General features: G+C 28.8%; 1 protein-coding gene across 1 annotated transcript; it reads left to right on the forward strand.

Moving 5' to 3' along the window:
* The first annotated feature begins 9,443 nt into the window (after positions 1 to 9,443).
* LOC106769339 (transcription factor MYB1R1) lies at positions 9,444 to 11,442 on the forward strand. The gene is made up of 3 exons (XM_014654929.2): positions 9,444 to 9,822; positions 9,953 to 10,161; positions 10,645 to 11,442. Exons 1-3 carry the CDS (start codon positions 9,579 to 9,581, stop codon positions 11,077 to 11,079), a joined length of 888 nt encoding a protein of 295 aa, XP_014510415.1. The 5' UTR covers positions 9,444 to 9,578; the 3' UTR covers positions 11,080 to 11,442.
* Positions 11,443 to 17,082: the final 5,640 nt, after the last annotated feature.

The raw sequence follows: 17,082 nt of genomic DNA on the forward strand, positions 1-17,082 counted from the left end.
AGATGACAACAAATCGAAACTGACAAAAAGTGTCCGTCTGTCTACTCACGGGTCTTATACAAGTCTCTATGTCAATATATATAATAAAAAAGAAATTTCCGTGTATAATTTATATCTTTATTTTTAATTGTATTTTTTAAAATTATAAAAAGTATATATGCAAATTATTTATATGCTAAAACTAAAACCCACTCCTCGTGTTGTTGTGTATTATGTGCTCTCTCTTTTTTGTGTTTTTTAAAAATATAAAAGCATCATCCCCACTTCGATTGTGTATATATAATTAACTTCTTACAACATTTTTTAGTTACAGTGGAAAATAATACGAGTAAGTAATTTTGTTTTTTTTAACAATATTTTAACATATTTATGTTTCATTTTTATCATTGATTTAAAATTATTTTACAATCAATAATAATAATCATAAATATCAACATGAACCAAACACATAATGACACATATATAATATTAAAATTGTTTCAGGTGTACGGTTGCGTCGAAGACCGAACCACGTGTGAAGACTTGACTGGTAGAGATCAGTCGGGTTAGTGAGGAATGAGCGTTGAGGCCGAATGATTACTGCTTCTTCCTCGTACTCCAAGTTGTTCTTTCTCCCTCCTCGTTCTTCAAGTCGGGCTGACAGGTACCTACCAAAGGCACTCTGATGCTCAAGTCAATAAGAGTGACCGAACGATCATCACTATAAGGGATGCATGTGGTGTGCATAATTTAAAATGTGGTCTGAAGTCATACCTGAGACCTTTATTTATACTAGTTGTAATGAGCTTTTACCTTTCGTGGGCCTGATGACGACCCAATCACGCCTTAACCTCCATTAGGGGCTGTAATGAGCTATTATATATCATTTATGATCTAACCATGTGGTTGACCAGTCTGATGAATGGTAGGCCATGGCAATTAATCTAATGGATGTCCTGGTTGCTTGGCCCGAGAGAGCCGTTTGATTTAGGGACGGATGATTGGTTCTGACGATTGGTCCTTGAGTACCGTATAGTACAAAAATGTTATAAAAAAAATGTTACCAAAATATTATTATTTAATTTTTTTTATTTCTTTGTTTTTCAATCAAACCACCACAATGTTTGATTCCTTTGGTCTTCTATGTTATCTTGTCCCTATTCCATTCTATACCAAACTCATTCTAAAAGAGAAAAGAAGAAAAGTGAAATAAAGAAGTTGGAAATTGCAATGTTTATTCTATGTGCGAGCATAGACCAGTTTCGCTGGTTTCGCTCACTTTCTTTGTATCTAAGAAACCTTAGATATTCATCATATCATGTTTGTAATGTCATGCTAAATTCTGTCAAGCAACCAGGAAAAGGTTACTTTTGGTCCTGACAGTTTCTTGGATATGGAAATTTGAATGGTTGTCTATTTAGAGAATGTATCATTTTTTCTACAGAAATTGCATAAAGTGGGTTGCAGTTTTTGCTGATGGTTTGGAATTTTTGACAAAAAATTAGTATGAAAATATTTGTAAATTTTGTTAGAAAGATTATACGAAGTTTTACAATTTTTGATAAAAAAATTACGTATTAAATAATAATATTTTTTATTCAGTATTATGTATTGAAGTGCCAAAACACTTATTTTATAATTTTATTTAAATTTATGTTCTTATTTATTGTTATGCTTTTATTTAAAAAGTCGTTGAATTTTGATACAATTTTCTATGTTATTCTTTACCATTCATTTTATTTTTAAACATTATACCCATTCACTAAATTTTATACAGATGCAATTATTTTATTTTCTATTTTGCTCTTAAAAGTTTTTGAAAAAGTTTTAACTAGATTCTAACTTTTGAAAAGGTAGTTTAAATCTCAAAAACAAAATTACTAACGCATGTTATGTGTAAATGTGTTTTTCTTCTGTGATTTTGAATGATGTTGAACCTAAGATAATTTAACTTCATTTAACGTTTGGTCCTAGGATGTTAAATTACAAATTAACATCTTTTGAATTTATTGTCTTATTTTGTGTGACATTCCAAATATATTATAAAGATATATGATATAGTTAAGACACCATTACATATAATACTAGAAATAAGTTAAGACAAGTAATGAAGCATTAAGTTTATAGTCATCCAAAATGGTTAAAGATTTGAAACTCTAAGTACCACAAAACAATAGAGTGTTGGAAATACAATTATCCTTCAATAGCTAAGAATTTTAAAACTTTAAACATAATAAAGTTCTTCAAAATAACATAGGCTAAGAGAAATAAAGCCTAGTGGACTAAATTGCAGCATCACCATCTCCCTCCAAAGCTGTCTCCAAAAGAACCTCATCTTCCTCTGCTCACATCCAAGTGGATGATCATTATAATAGAAAGCACATACAACAAGCTACACAAACAAGCAAGGATGAGCTAATTATATAAAAAGTATGCATACAAAAAGCATATACATACAAGAGCAAATTTCATTCATTTAGTAATTTAAAACATACATCCTAACATGTGATATTTTAGACTTTACTTGTCCGACTTTAGAATGATAATTGAGCTATGGCGGGTCATGCACACATGGTGGCTTATGATACTTGGACTCTCCCACCCTGCCACACTTACGAGGTTAGCTTGTTCCGTGCCCTGGAGCATACTGGAAGCCTCCAAGACTAAGACCCTCTGTTACTCCTCACCACATGGTTCAATCCTCTCTACGTGAGAAGAAAGACCATTGGAGCGTCAGGAAGACTCCCAAGACTGAACTCCTACTTTCATTCTAAAACATACTTAAAACCAACACCAAGAAGTTCCTCCATGGAACCCATTTTACCAACTGCGAACCCATTTGAATCCATATAAAACCATGCACATATAACCCTTCAACTTTACATTGCATACAAACATATATATAATACTAATTACACTTCAAAAGGCCACAAACAATCCAACAAGTCATCAAAAGTCTATGAAATCATTCCATATACACTACCAGACAATAACAATCCCAGAAGAACCACTAAACAATCCAATGCCCCTTAAAATCATATTTAGACAAGGAAAACAACTTTAAAACCATCACCAACAATTCTGAAAAGGTCCAAAACCCCCCAAAACGATCTAAAGAACGTCCAAAAATGATACCCGAAACCCCGAAAACCACAAAAAACTGTCCTGGATGATTTTCCGACGACAATAATCGATTATCACACGTAATAATCGATTATTTACGAGAGCTTTTAAGAAAAGACGACTTTCTGACTAGAATAATTATCAAGTGAGATAATCGATTATTTTTATTAGTTTTTTTACAGCAACCTGCTTTTTTTGGTTTTGGTGCATCTTAGACATATCTAATTGATCAATTTAAAATCTATAACACTAATATTGATATGAAACATGTTTACAGATGAAAGTAAAGTATTGCATTGGTCATTTAGATAGGAATTAGATGTACTAAACCGACTCAAATTCTACTCCAAAACATCAAACTCAATAATTAGAGGACCCCAAACCCAATTCTAACACTTTACCCCTATTTTGACCAACTTGGTCACTCAAACAAGTCACAATTCACTTGCTAAGACTGCCTCAATAGCCCAAGTGCACTCAATACCTCAAATGCTCAAAATCACCCTCTCACTTCCCCTCAAACAAACTAAGACGTTTCCTCTTTGTTAAACTGCCTATCTAATTACTATCACAACAAAATTCTTACCCCCAACCTTCTTACTGACCCAATTGGTCATCGGAGAATAATCAAATGTTTGACGAATCAAACTCACCATAAACACCAGTACATATGACCAGTCATAACTTACTGGATCAGACCAGGACTGCTTTATGATCAGGGATGTACCAACTTCGGTTTTTAAGACTCTTCTATCCTATCAACAAAGTGCTCTCAATGAGTCCAAAATGACCCCTCTAAACTGTCTCAACACTCCAAACACACCCTAGAACACAGTTACTCAAAGTCATAACCTCACTTCCCTTAAACCAACCCAGAACACTACCCAAACACTTGATTTCTCACAAGAACTTGTTCTAACAGCCTCCACATGTGCTACTACTCCAAACAGTAAATCTTTTCAACAAACCAATTCCATCATTAACGGCTTACAACATCACAATTTACATGCATGATTACAGTAAAATAGTACATACCACTCAAGCACACCAATACAACATTTAAGTCGAACAACACACTGTTTTAGAAATTAACATACATACATATCAAAGAAATGATTTAAAACATATAATCAACTCCCTTTACCTTCGGTTTTCACAGCACAACTAATTGAAGATGCTCTAACAGAGCCTTACCCAAACAATACCCTACAACCACCACATTGGTGGTGAAAACAACTCTTTAGAGCTAGAACTTAACTAAATTGGAAGAAGGACAATTTTAATTTCATGAAACTCATAGGACCTCAAACCCTAGGTTTGAAAATAACAGAAGAAACATAAAAACTACTTACCGAAAGGAAATGGAGAAATTAATCAGTTCAAAGTGAAGCCCTCAATGCCGCAAACGCTTAGGCAGTGCCTAATAAAAAATCGAATGGTTTAGTGAATGAGAATGTTAGAGAGAAGACAGAGGAAATTTAGAGAAAAAGAGTCCTAAAAAAAGAGTTTAAACTTAATTAATCAGACTTTGAGACCCAACAGCCCTTGACCCGTTTTTCAGATCCTTACATTTTGTATTAGATAATTGTTTATAAATAATATAATCTCATATTTGAAATGATACACATATTTGAAATGATACACAAGTTACTTTTATTTCGATCTTAAGTTGATCGAGTAATATTTTTAAAATTAATTTCACATATTTGAAGTATTGTGTAATTTAAAAATTAAAATTTTATCATATTTTTATTTTTAAAAAACATCTTAAAATAAAAAATAAAGAAAAAAGAATATTTAAATTGTTTTATGTTTTGATTTCTAAATGATAATGTTGGGAAAATTTTCCAATACACACTCAGATATTTTTTCAAAATTGAGTCTTATTATTCATTGATAATTGAATAACTTTAAATAGCCGTGATACTTACAATATATGGAAATAAAAATAAAATCTGAAAATAAAATATTAACTTATTTAAAAATAAAATCTCCTTAATCTATCATAAAATAATATTCTACCTATATAAACAGAAAATCATAATTACCCATTCTTATTTTATCTCTGTCAAATCAAACTAAATATTACTAGACCCAAAAACTAATAAAATAATATTTAAACAAAATTATTAATAAAATCCTAAAATTTAAGTTTATCTCACTAAAGTGAGAGATAAACCTTAGTAAAAATTAATATAGTTAAGTTAAATTAAAATTTATTTTTAATATTTGAAAAGATATTAAAAGGATCTGGACAGGATACAGAGAGAAGGAGAAGTTGAAATGGAATTAGAAGAATGTTTTTAATTTTGAAAAAAGTTGTGAAGTTACTGGAAATACACATAGAGTCAAGAAAGGTGGGTGGTATGGGAAGAGAAGGAAGAAAAGATAATGGAACCCCACAAACCCTTATCCCTTCCTTATCCTCCATTCCCTCTTGCACCCCACCACCTAACCTACCTATCACCATATCTTTTATTATATACAAAATATCTTCCATAAATTAATATTCACAATTATAAAACACTAATAATGGATATAATGCAATTTCATACTTGCATATTTTTATAAGTATGATACTTAAGGTGGACATCAGGTGGGTTTAATTTAATATCCACTTAATATATAGTGTTAATTAAAGTAATACATAGTTTAAAGACAAGTTGTGGAGAATAGTGTAAAGTTGACCATTGATCTGATTGATGGATCAAGATTTCAGAATTAGTTTTGTTGAATAGATGCATGTCAGCATATATGTATATGAGCCCATGTGTCCCACTTCCATCACTCATATTACAAAATGCTTCTACTGTCAATTTGTCAGCTACTTCCACACTCATTTTTCCATAATATCTCTACTATTCTCTCATCTCAAATCATATATAGTCTTATCTAATGTTATCATCAAACATCTCACAAATAAACTATAGTAAAAAGCAAACCTTCATGTGCTTTTGTTTCAAAATTTTAAAAATAAATTAATATAATTTTTATAATCTAACATTAATTATTGTGTTTGTGTCAAATAACATTAATTATTGTGTTTTTGTAACAACATATTAGTTGATTAATTGTTTTTTTTTTTTTTACTTTTACTATCTTGAAATCCAATTAGTTTACGACATGTATGGTTAAGAATCAAACCCACGATTTACATTGTCGTGCCTTTTCATAGGATCGATGCTAGTAACATGTCAGTATTGGCTGTAAAGTGTACTCTAATCTTTTATTTCTTTCTTATTTGTACCCTGTCTTAATATTAAATTTCATTATCAACATTGTACACCAAATACTGATAAACAATCTTTTATTGTGCTATTATATATATTTATTAGAAAATGATTTTCACACCCATCTTTCACACTATTTTAACAATGTACACGTGAAACGTGATTGCATGATTTTAAATTAAAAAAACTGAAATAAGAACATATTTAGAAGAAAAAAATTAAAGTATTTTTTTTTTTAATTTGAAATCGACCAATCATATTTTGACATGTGTAGTGTAAAATGATGTCAAAAAATTGGTGACAAAATATCATTTTCCATATTTTTTAACATCACACTTGTGGTTAAAATCAATTTATTAACATGTAAGATAAATGAACTCATGACTTTATTTTCATAAGCATATATTTGTACAAGATGTTTTTAAGCATAATCAAATCATTACAAAAATCTTACCTTTTAATTTTACACCATATAGTTTTCCCAACAGTCTTTATATATCCATTTCCTCTGTCATATGTGTCACGATTATTAACTTAAGAAGAATCAAAACGACAGGTTTTGCGCAAATTTCTTTTATTATTTTCTTTATGATAATAAAAAATGTGATTAAATATGTTTTTTTTAACTCAATTTAGTTTTTAACTATATAAATAAATAAATTTAATTATTTTAATATAATTTTATTAACTTTAATTGATATTTTAAATATATTTTATAATAATATTTGAGTTGTTTATATAATTTAGTATTTTTTTATTTTAATATAAATTAGAAACATATTTGAACTTTAAAATTTGATTAAAAAATTAAATGTACATATTTTAAAAAACTAAATTAATATAAATTTTTTTTAAAATAATTTTAATTTTCACTTATAAATAAAAAAATCATATTTAACTTTAAAAGATATGTATGATTAAAAATGAATTATTATCACAATTATAGAAATAAATAAAATATAGGTACTATTAAAATTATTAAAAAGTCTTCCTAAAAAATGTAAAAAGCAATCACAGGGATAATTTTTTTTATTAATTTCTAGAATGTTATAATTACATAATATTATATACATTATATTATCACATAATTACTAAAATTTAATTATATTTATAAAGATAAAAACAGTAAAATACACATAAAGAAACTAATAAAAAAAAGTCACAATATTAATTGTGTAACTAGTATTAATTATGAATTATTTGTTATATGTAAATGAATCCATAAAATTAGTTAGATTTATAAAACTGAAAAAAGATAGAAAAATATGCATATATATAAAACTTATAAAGAAAAGTTATCTTAATAACTTTTGTAATTCTTATATTTATAGCAATGAATCAATATTAACATTAGTTTTACTATTTTATTCTGAAATTGAAGAGTAAACTAGTAAAAAAAAAGTAATAATTATACTAATAGATGTTAACTCATCTTCTAAGCAACATTAATATTGATGTAAGAAAAATTACCACTGCTAAATTTAAAAAAAAAAAAATATAAGAACATTAAGTAAAAAATAAATAAAATAACATTAAATTGTTGTTACAATGTAAACATCAAAATACTTTTAAACTTATTATTAATTGTTATAAATTATATGATGTGCTTTAGTTTGTTGGCCATTATATTATTAGTTCATATAAATTAACAATCATTTGATTATTAAATACATGTTTTTATTAATTCTTTTCATCACTTAATTTGTTATCTTTTAAATAATTAGAACTCAATGATTTTTGGTACATACTGAGGACTTGGGTTCATGTGTTGTAAGTGTATTAAAATATTATAATTGTGCTTATGGAGCTAAAGAAATTATTGTGAGTTTTAAAATTTAAATATTATTTGTTGTAGTTGTTTTGCAGAGAGGTGGTTAGATCTTTATCCGGTTGCTAATAAAATTTAAAATAATGAACTAATTTTAAATAAAATAGAACTATTTGATTCATTATGTCCCTTCTCCTTCAATTAGATCCTGGGTTATATCATATACAAAGTATACGTTGTTTATTTTGCTTAAATTATCGAGAATATAAAATATTGTTAATTTCATAATATTTAAGTTTCTTTTGGAATAGATAATTTTATAACATTCAATGGATTACTTCCTCAATTAGTCATCTTAATATTTTAGCTCATTATTTCTAAAATAACAATAAATAATTAAATTTAAACACTAGGTAAAAATGAACATGTCATGAACACTTTAATAAAAGTTTTTTTAATTATAGAATTTAAAGTAACAAACAACTTTTCCTTTGCAAGTTTTAATACCTTATGAGACTTAAAGTGATAATGAATTCAACTTTTAAGAATCAAAATGACTATGGATCTTATTTTATTTGCATGGTTATCCTAATATTAAAAATTAATTTCCCATATATTTAATTTGTAACTTTAACTTCTTTTGGTAATAATATATTAACTCTTGATATCTTATTAAATAGATTTAATGAGTCAAGCTAACATGTTGACCTGCAGAGTTGTTATAAAATAGTTTATAATTGGGTTAAATATGTTTTTCGTCCCTAACTATTAATCGTTTTTGTATTTAGTCCCTCTTTTAAACCATAGTACAATTTAGTCCTTCAACTTTAGAAAACTATGGTTTTAGTCTCTTTTACCAAATTTTTTAAATTTTATTTGCTATTTCAAGCACGTTACATTATAGCATTTGGATTGTTTATACTGTTTGACACATTTTTGTTTCAATGTTAACTGAGAAATGCGTTTGAAACAACAATTAAAATTAAAAAAATTTGGTAAAAATGACTAAAACCAAAATTTTCTAAAGTTGAAGGACTAAATTGTACTATAGTTTGAAAGAGGGACTAAACACAAAAACGATAGTTGAGGGACGAAAAACATATTTAACCCTTTATAATTTTACCTTAAATATATAAAAATTACTTTCAAATGAATGGATAAATAATAGCTGAAAATTGAATTCAGAATTATTAAAGCAAAAAATAACAATGTAAAAAAAAAAATATCTATATGTTTCATTTAAGTTTTTAAAAAATTATCTAATTTAATTTTTAAAAAATATATGCTCCACATGGTTGCCACCTCATTGCCGTCTGAAACTCTGTTGTATTAAACACCACGCACTCACCTTTGATCCTAACTTCTCTCTCCTTCATATCCTTCGTCTTCTCTCTCCTTTCACCGACTCACAAACTCGCCTTGTGTGGTCTCTGATTCTATCTGACTCACACTAACCGCAATCACCGTCCGATCCGATCATGTCTCGTGCCTGCCCTGCTACAGACTCCGTTGCTTCCGGCGAAATCATGCTGTTTGGGGTTAGAGTAGTAGTCGATTCCATGAGGAAGAGCGTCAGCATGAACAACCTCTCACAGTACGAGCATCCGCACGATGCTAACAACCACAAAGATAACAAAGATGTTCTCGCAGTTGGTTATGCATCAGCCGAAGACGCCGTTCCTCATAACACCGGCCGCCACCGCGAGCGGGAGCGGAAGCGAGGTTCGATCCGTTTATTCCATTGATTGTCATTTTTTAATTTTAATATCACTTCTCTTGTTTGATTGCATAATCGCATAATCGGCATAACCAGTTATTCCCATGGATTAATTGAAATTGTGTTGATGATTAGGCGTTCCGTGGACGGAGGAAGAGCACAAACTGTTTTTGGTTGGGTTGCAGAAGGTAGGGAAAGGTGATTGGAGAGGAATATCCAAAAACTACGTGAAAACGCGAACTCCGACTCAGGTTGCGAGCCATGCTCAGAAATACTTTCTCCGAAGAAGCAACCTGAATCGTCGTCGCCGTAGATCCAGCCTATTTGACATCACCACCGACACGGTAATTTCATCACCGCATTTCTTCCAGTCTCATCCTCTGTTACCTGTTTGACATTTATTTTAAAAATAATTGCTTCAAATTAATTTCTTAATCAGTCTCCCTAAAAAAAAATCACTGAGATGCTTTTGGTGTTATTCCTGTTCAATTAGTTATACTCCTAATCAGGAGAGCATTATGGTCTTACAAAATGACATATTTTCTCAGGTATTTCTTAATGTTCTAGTCAATAGTCGTGTGTTGAATATTATTACTCCTTCTATTTTAGGGATTTGAGAAAGAAAGAAAGAAAGAAGCTGCCGTGTATTTTGTTATGAAATTCTTTTGGTTGAGGAAAGGAACGATTGCGTGTGAGTGGTTAAAAAATGGATTTAGAGATTTTGTCTCCTGTGTAACAGTTGACCTGACTGGAGTTAAAACCTTTTCAAACCTGGATTGGAATTTGGAGTGACAAAATATTCATGATTTTATCAATTTTTGTGCCAGGTCTCTGCAATTCCGATGGAGGAAGAACAGGTCCAGAATCAAGACACCCTGTTTCATTCACAACCAGTGTGCACAGCAGTTTCCGAAACTAGCAAAAGTGGAATTCCAATGATGCCAGTTTATCAGTTTGGGATTGGTTCTGGGACTATTGTAGTCCAAGGTGGGAAACCATTAGAAGAACTGACTCTGGGGCAAGGAAACACAGAGCACAATGTGCCAATCAATCTGGTCCGTGCAATTCCTGTTATTGCAGATCCTAAAGCATCCACAGTGTCTGATATCATCACCCCAAGTTCTAGTTCTGCTGTTGACCCACCCACACTGTCCTTGGGGCTAACCTTCTCTTCTGACCAAAGGCAAACATCATCAAGACATTCTGCTTTACATGCCATGCCATGTTTCAGCAATGGAGATAGCATCATTAGTGTTGCTTAAGAAAGATGACTCGTGATTGTGTCAAGGTCCTTGTCTAGAGTATCTTGGATTCACAGGTTAATATGATATGTTCATCTCTAGTCTCCTGTCCTTTTGGTAGGGGAAAAAGTGAGAGATGTTGAAGGAAAGGGCGATGGATTTAAGAAGGCAAGTTTTAAGTGACTGAATTTGATCCTTCTATTCCTTGTACAGATCCGGGAAAGGTCCTGTCCTGTTTCTTCTTGTTTGCTTATGTTAATTAATGTATGACTTTAGATTCTGGTTTATTTGGTCATTTATGTCTGTAGTTGATGTAACTGAAAATAACAAAATCCTCTGTTTTTTACTGATAATGCATTAATAGTTGGATATGGACCGCACAGACGAGTGGTTTATGGCTCTTTTGGGGATAATATTATCAAGTTGGGTCTGAACTTTGAAGGTTGGTAGTGTGTGTCATTCCTGTTAGGTGTTATAGCAGATTGGGCACGTTTTTCTTATCACCAATTTCCCTACTTACGTCTCCTCACGTTATTCCTCTTCCTTTTTATTTAAAGAGGATTGATGACTCACTCTTCTTATTTAGAAAATAATAATATTGTGTTTAAGTTATAAGTTAAGTTTTTTATAAATAAAATATTTTTATAATTTTTTTATCTAAATTTTTGTCAATATTTAATTTTAAATAAAATAAAATAAATAACTATCATTTTATTAACATAAGAAAAAAATGTGCCATTTTATTAAAAATATGAAAGAAGTTTTTTTTTTTTTTTAAAGTAATAATAAAAAACTACAATTTTAAGTTTATTAAGAATTTGATAAAGATAAATTTCTATTTTAAAACTGTAAAAATAGTAATATTCAACTTAAGTATAATTTTCCTTTTTATAAATTAAATTAAAATTAATAAAGACAAGCCATTAAGTATTTTTCTATTTATTTGTTTTGTCCGAAAACATATTTTATAACTTGACTTTGTGGACAAGGACTTTTATACATATTGTCAATACTTCAGTGTAATTAATAAAATCAGCAATATTTTAAATTAGTGTTTGAAAAAGCTAATATTTCAATGCGCATACTTATAATAAATAATTAAAGAAAATGATAAAACCATTAGTTATGTAATAACTATATCATACAACTATTTAGAGTAATTTGTAATGTATTAATAGCGTAAATTTTATACAGATATCGTACAAAAGTAAAAGTACTGGTAATAAATTTTTTGATAGATTTAACCTTTATAAGATAAAACATGTTAGAACTTGTATTTAGAGAACAACACTGTTTTTAGTGAGGCAGTGTATGAATTTTAGTGTTGATGGTAGAATTTCTCTCCGTTAGTGGTGCCTTAGCGCATATTCCTCTTAAAAACCAAAGGTTCTGAAATTCTAGTGCATTGCATAGCATATAAAAACAAACGACAACGTTTCTAGAACAATTTTGATTATTTAATAGTTTAGGTTTTCTTTATTTTTCTCTATTATTGTTTCATTATTTTAATCGAAGATTGGGATGAGATATTTGTGTGAAGCACTCATAACCAGTCATTTTGGGTCCATTGCCACTCATCATTTATAGTTTACTCCATTAAGTAGTGCCTCCTCCTCTTAGCATAATTTTGTTCATTAAGAATAAAACAATTTATTACAAGTGCTCTTTTAACGTAAAAATTAGAACTGTGAAAATGATTACAAACCCATGGACCAACCCGGTTTACCACGAGTTTGAGCAGGGTTAGATTTGAAAAAATTGTATTTTTTTTATGCGGGTTAGATTTCAATCCGACTCATTTAAATCCAACTCATGGGAATTGAATCCGTGGTGAGCCAGGTTGGCCCACCAACCCACTTACCTAATTTTATTTTATTAAAATTTAATTTTAATTTTATAAAAAAATATTTATTATTATTTTTTGCTTTAAAAAATTATTTAAGTTCTCTATTTTCAAAATTAATTAAACATCCATGTTAGAAGTAAAATTTGAAAGTGAAATTTGTTTAGATTTGAATTACAAAAAGTTTGTAATTTGTTTTATTTAAGAAAAAAATTGTAATTAAATGGACTAGTGAGTCAACCCGTTTATCCACCAACCCATGGTAGATTGAGCCAGGTTCAAATTTTTCTAATTCGCTAATAAACAAATCGAATTGAGCCGAACTATCTATTTTGATAACTCTATAAAAAATCTATCATAATACCATTCTTTATATCTTATATAAAATAAATATAAAAATGTATGATAATACGAACTTTAATTATAATCAGTGGCTGCACAATAATACTTTTTGTGTCTGACCGTCAAATTTAGTACATGATTGGATTATCTGGAAGGACAGTGTCCGATATTATCGGGTGAAATTATGCAGAAGAAATAAGGAAAATGAAAAGAAATTATGGAAGAAGGACGAATCTTTTTCCTTGTTCTGGGGACCCCTAAAAGATTATGTTTTGTTCCTGTTCCTCTTGCACGCCGCAGTTTTCTGTTTCATTCTCTTCTTCTACTATGCATTTTCTTCACATAAACAATTTCATTTTAAACACAATCAGTAACAACTAAATTAACTTTTTATATTATTTACATGTGTTTTCAAAATATACTAAATTTTTTATACAAAAAAAAGATTTTAATATATTATAAAATATCAGAATGAATTTAACTCGAATAATAGAGGCACATCGCGAAACTAAAAAGTAGAAAGTCTAAATTCCATTTTTTCTTTACTTAATATTAATCTTTAAAAATAAACTTCAGTTAATTTGCTTACTTTTTCTTAATCCTAGTATTAATTTTCAACGAAAAATACAAAAGAATTATTCAAATATAATTAATATAATTAAATGCTACTAATTGACCTTTTTTATTAACATGAGAATTGATTAGGTTTTGTTTCTGATATTTAGGTCTACAAAAAGTAGTTAGGTGCAATTTGGTTGGATTTATATGAAATATGAGTCCCAAAATAGTAGATGGCCCACTCTGTACATTTGCTCTTACTCAGAATTATGTTTCGGGGAGTACTAGGCTTTATTAAGCATCTATATATCAAACCTCACTTTGAAAATAGATATTTACAAGAGAAACTTATTAATGCTATCGATAATGGCATTTTCTTTCCTAGAATTTATTAAATTTTGACCTATTTTTAGTATATTCAATTATGTCCAAGCATTAATTTATAAAGTTATAGATTTAATCCCAATGTAAAATGTTCTTGACTCTTCCTTTATACTTTATTCCTGTTTATACAAATGATCATAGTGAATATAGAGAATTTTAAATGATTTATAATTATGTTATTTAGATAAGAAAATTTAAAGTAAATTGAATTTATGAAATCTCATAAAAGAAAATTTTATTATTTAATTAGAGAATATTAAATTTTATCTAATAGATGAAAGTAGGAATGATAACGAGTCGGATTCGGGTCGGATAATGTGATACTCGAACCCGACCTGCCGGATAAAACTATATCCGAAACCCGACCCGCTAACTGTCGGATATCCGCCTAAAAAAAATCCGCAGATTTTTTTCAACCCCCAGATATCCGTTGGATATTTTTTATGTTTTTAAATGAAATCCAAATTAAATTGTAAAAAAAAATACAAATAATATTTAAAACATATATCCAAATAAATTCAATGGATAAGTAAATAAAAGTTAAAATATAAATTCAAATTAATAAAAATTAAAACCTAGCTTCTTAAACATAACATAAGGAAGGATAGAACTGTATTTTCAACTTTTTTAGTCGGTAACGGATATTCGCGGATTGGATAGTGTAGTACCCGAACCCGACCCGACAATAAGCAGGTATTAAAATATCCGCTACCCGCAGGTAGTGGGTAATAAATATCCTCGGGTATTAACTATCCGTTGCGGATTTTATCCACGGATATCCGCGGGCGTGAATTTTTTTGTCATCCCTAAACGAGAGTTTGAAAATTTTCATATTCTAAAATTTGTGTATTTTATTTTATTTTTACTTAATTTTACTTTGAGCATCGACAACTTTATTAAGATCGAGTTATTATTTTTATTAAGATTTGAGTATTGTGATTTTAATATTAATTTTTGATAAATATTGGTTAAAATTTCTCTTGCACTAAATTTATTGTGTTTATTTCTGGGTTAAAATCATCAAAATTATTTTATGGTGTATCTAACCCATTTTTTCAGTCAACTTTAATAAGAATTTTACTTACCAACATTAAAAGTGTTTTTTAATGATTGATGATAAATATATAATTCTTTTTTCAATTTAAGTGAGCTGAATATATTTTTAATTGATGTCAAGCGGACACTTTTTAACCAATATCAATTACAATTATTTTATGCTTAACAGATAATAAGGAATTGATATTTTTCAGTGATGTTAATAAGCGGAGAGAATTTTTCATCGACAAATATAAGTAGAGTGTTCTTTATTGATGTTAATAAAAATTACCTTTTACTTACATTTTTTTAAAATTATTATTATTTCTTATTCAGTATTAGTTAAAGCTTTATTAACCAATGTTGAGGAGGTTATTTTTTTTTATGTGAACTAGATTTTGTTGATTGACATTTTTAGTGATTTTTTTTTTTTATCAATTTCTGCATTGATTATCTTTTTTTTTATCAATAGTTTTTTTATATTTCTTTTAATGTTAATTGTGAAAACTTTTAACCAAAATGTCAATCGGAGACATGTTTAGTCAACATTAATCGAAAACTAAACAAAAAAAAACTTCAATATGTAGATATAAGTCTTATCGATCTTAACCTAAATAATTATTATCAACATCAATTGAAATCAAACTCGATCCATGTCAATTGAAAATAGTTTTATCACTATCAATTGAAACAATCATAACAAACTTTGAATAAAAAATAATCATCTAAGTGACTAAAAATGATAGTCAATCTTTATATGTTTTCAATCATTAATATTTTTTTTTAATTTGATAATAATTGAAAGAATTTATCAAACAAAAAAAAAAATCCAAGTTCAACAAATTTGAATTTCCACAGAATTTAAAACGAAATAAATTTAATTTTTGAAGTTTTTGAATGAATGTAATTTAGAATTACCTATCCAGGTAAAGTAAAAGATATTTTATAATTAAAGTGATATTTTTATAAAATTGAAGACTAACATTAAACACCCTTAAAATTGAGATGCGTAGATGTTGCAGAGAAATTTTAAGTTGTCATTCTTAGTTATCATATACGATAAATATATTACTTTTTTATAACTATATTAAAAATCGCATCTTAAATGTGTTTAGAGTTTAATAATGATGCACTAATAGTGAAAACATTTTACATTGAAATTTAATTACAAATTATTATCTGTATTTGATTAAAAAATGATTATTACAAAAGCTAACAAACTTACCATAATTTATGATCAAGTGATAATGTAACATGTTAAGTCTTTCTTCTCATGTCTTTATGAATAAAAGTTAAACTCTATAAAATTTAAGTGTAGATGGAAGAATGAACAAAAAGAATGAACGATTAACAGTTATTTTGAAAGAAGAAAATGAAGTGTGAAGTGATGAGATAGAAGAAGCAAACGACTAGAGCACATAGTTGAAGAGGAAATGACATAATCATCATAGATGTAATAATGTTTTGTTCACACTGGTGGTGGAAGATTCTTGAAGATTTGGTTCACTTGGATTCCCAATTAGCTACAACCATTCCCTTCAAAGGCATAAGTTCCTTCTGTACAAATGTTTGTCCCCACCATCAACACAGAATTTGAATTCAAGATTTACTTGTACATGCTATCTGCTGGTGTATACTGTCATGAAAATATATGTATATTTTTGTTTTGTAACCATAGTATTGCTACCAGTACTGGAGGATCCGCCGGACGGTGAACTACGGACGGTAAGTGAGTGGTGATGAGGCCAGATGGTCGCAAACGGTAAGCAAACTCCCAATTGATTAAGGTAAAATATTGATTAACCAGTAATTGAGTTGTGATTAGACTTTGATTAAGGTCTTGTTAATCAAAGTCCATAATC

The sequence above is a fragment of the Vigna radiata genome, chromosome 7 (genome assembly GCF_000741045.1).
Source record: "Vigna radiata var. radiata cultivar VC1973A chromosome 7, Vradiata_ver6, whole genome shotgun sequence".
NCBI lineage: Eukaryota > Viridiplantae > Streptophyta > Magnoliopsida > Fabales > Fabaceae > Vigna > Vigna radiata.

Excerpts from the sequence above, each read along its gene's own strand:
- LOC106769339 (XM_014654929.2), top strand. The coding sequence starts at position 9,579 with ATGTCTCGTGCCTGCCCTGCTACAGACTCCGTTGCTTCCGGCGAAATC. Across the intron at positions 9,823-9,952 it reads CGAGCGGGAGCGGAAGCGAG|GCGTTCCGTGGACGGAGGAA; the intron begins GTTCGATCCGTT and ends GTTGATGATTAG. Across the intron at positions 10,162-10,644 it reads TTGACATCACCACCGACACG|GTCTCTGCAATTCCGATGGA; the intron begins GTAATTTCATCA and ends TTTTTGTGCCAG.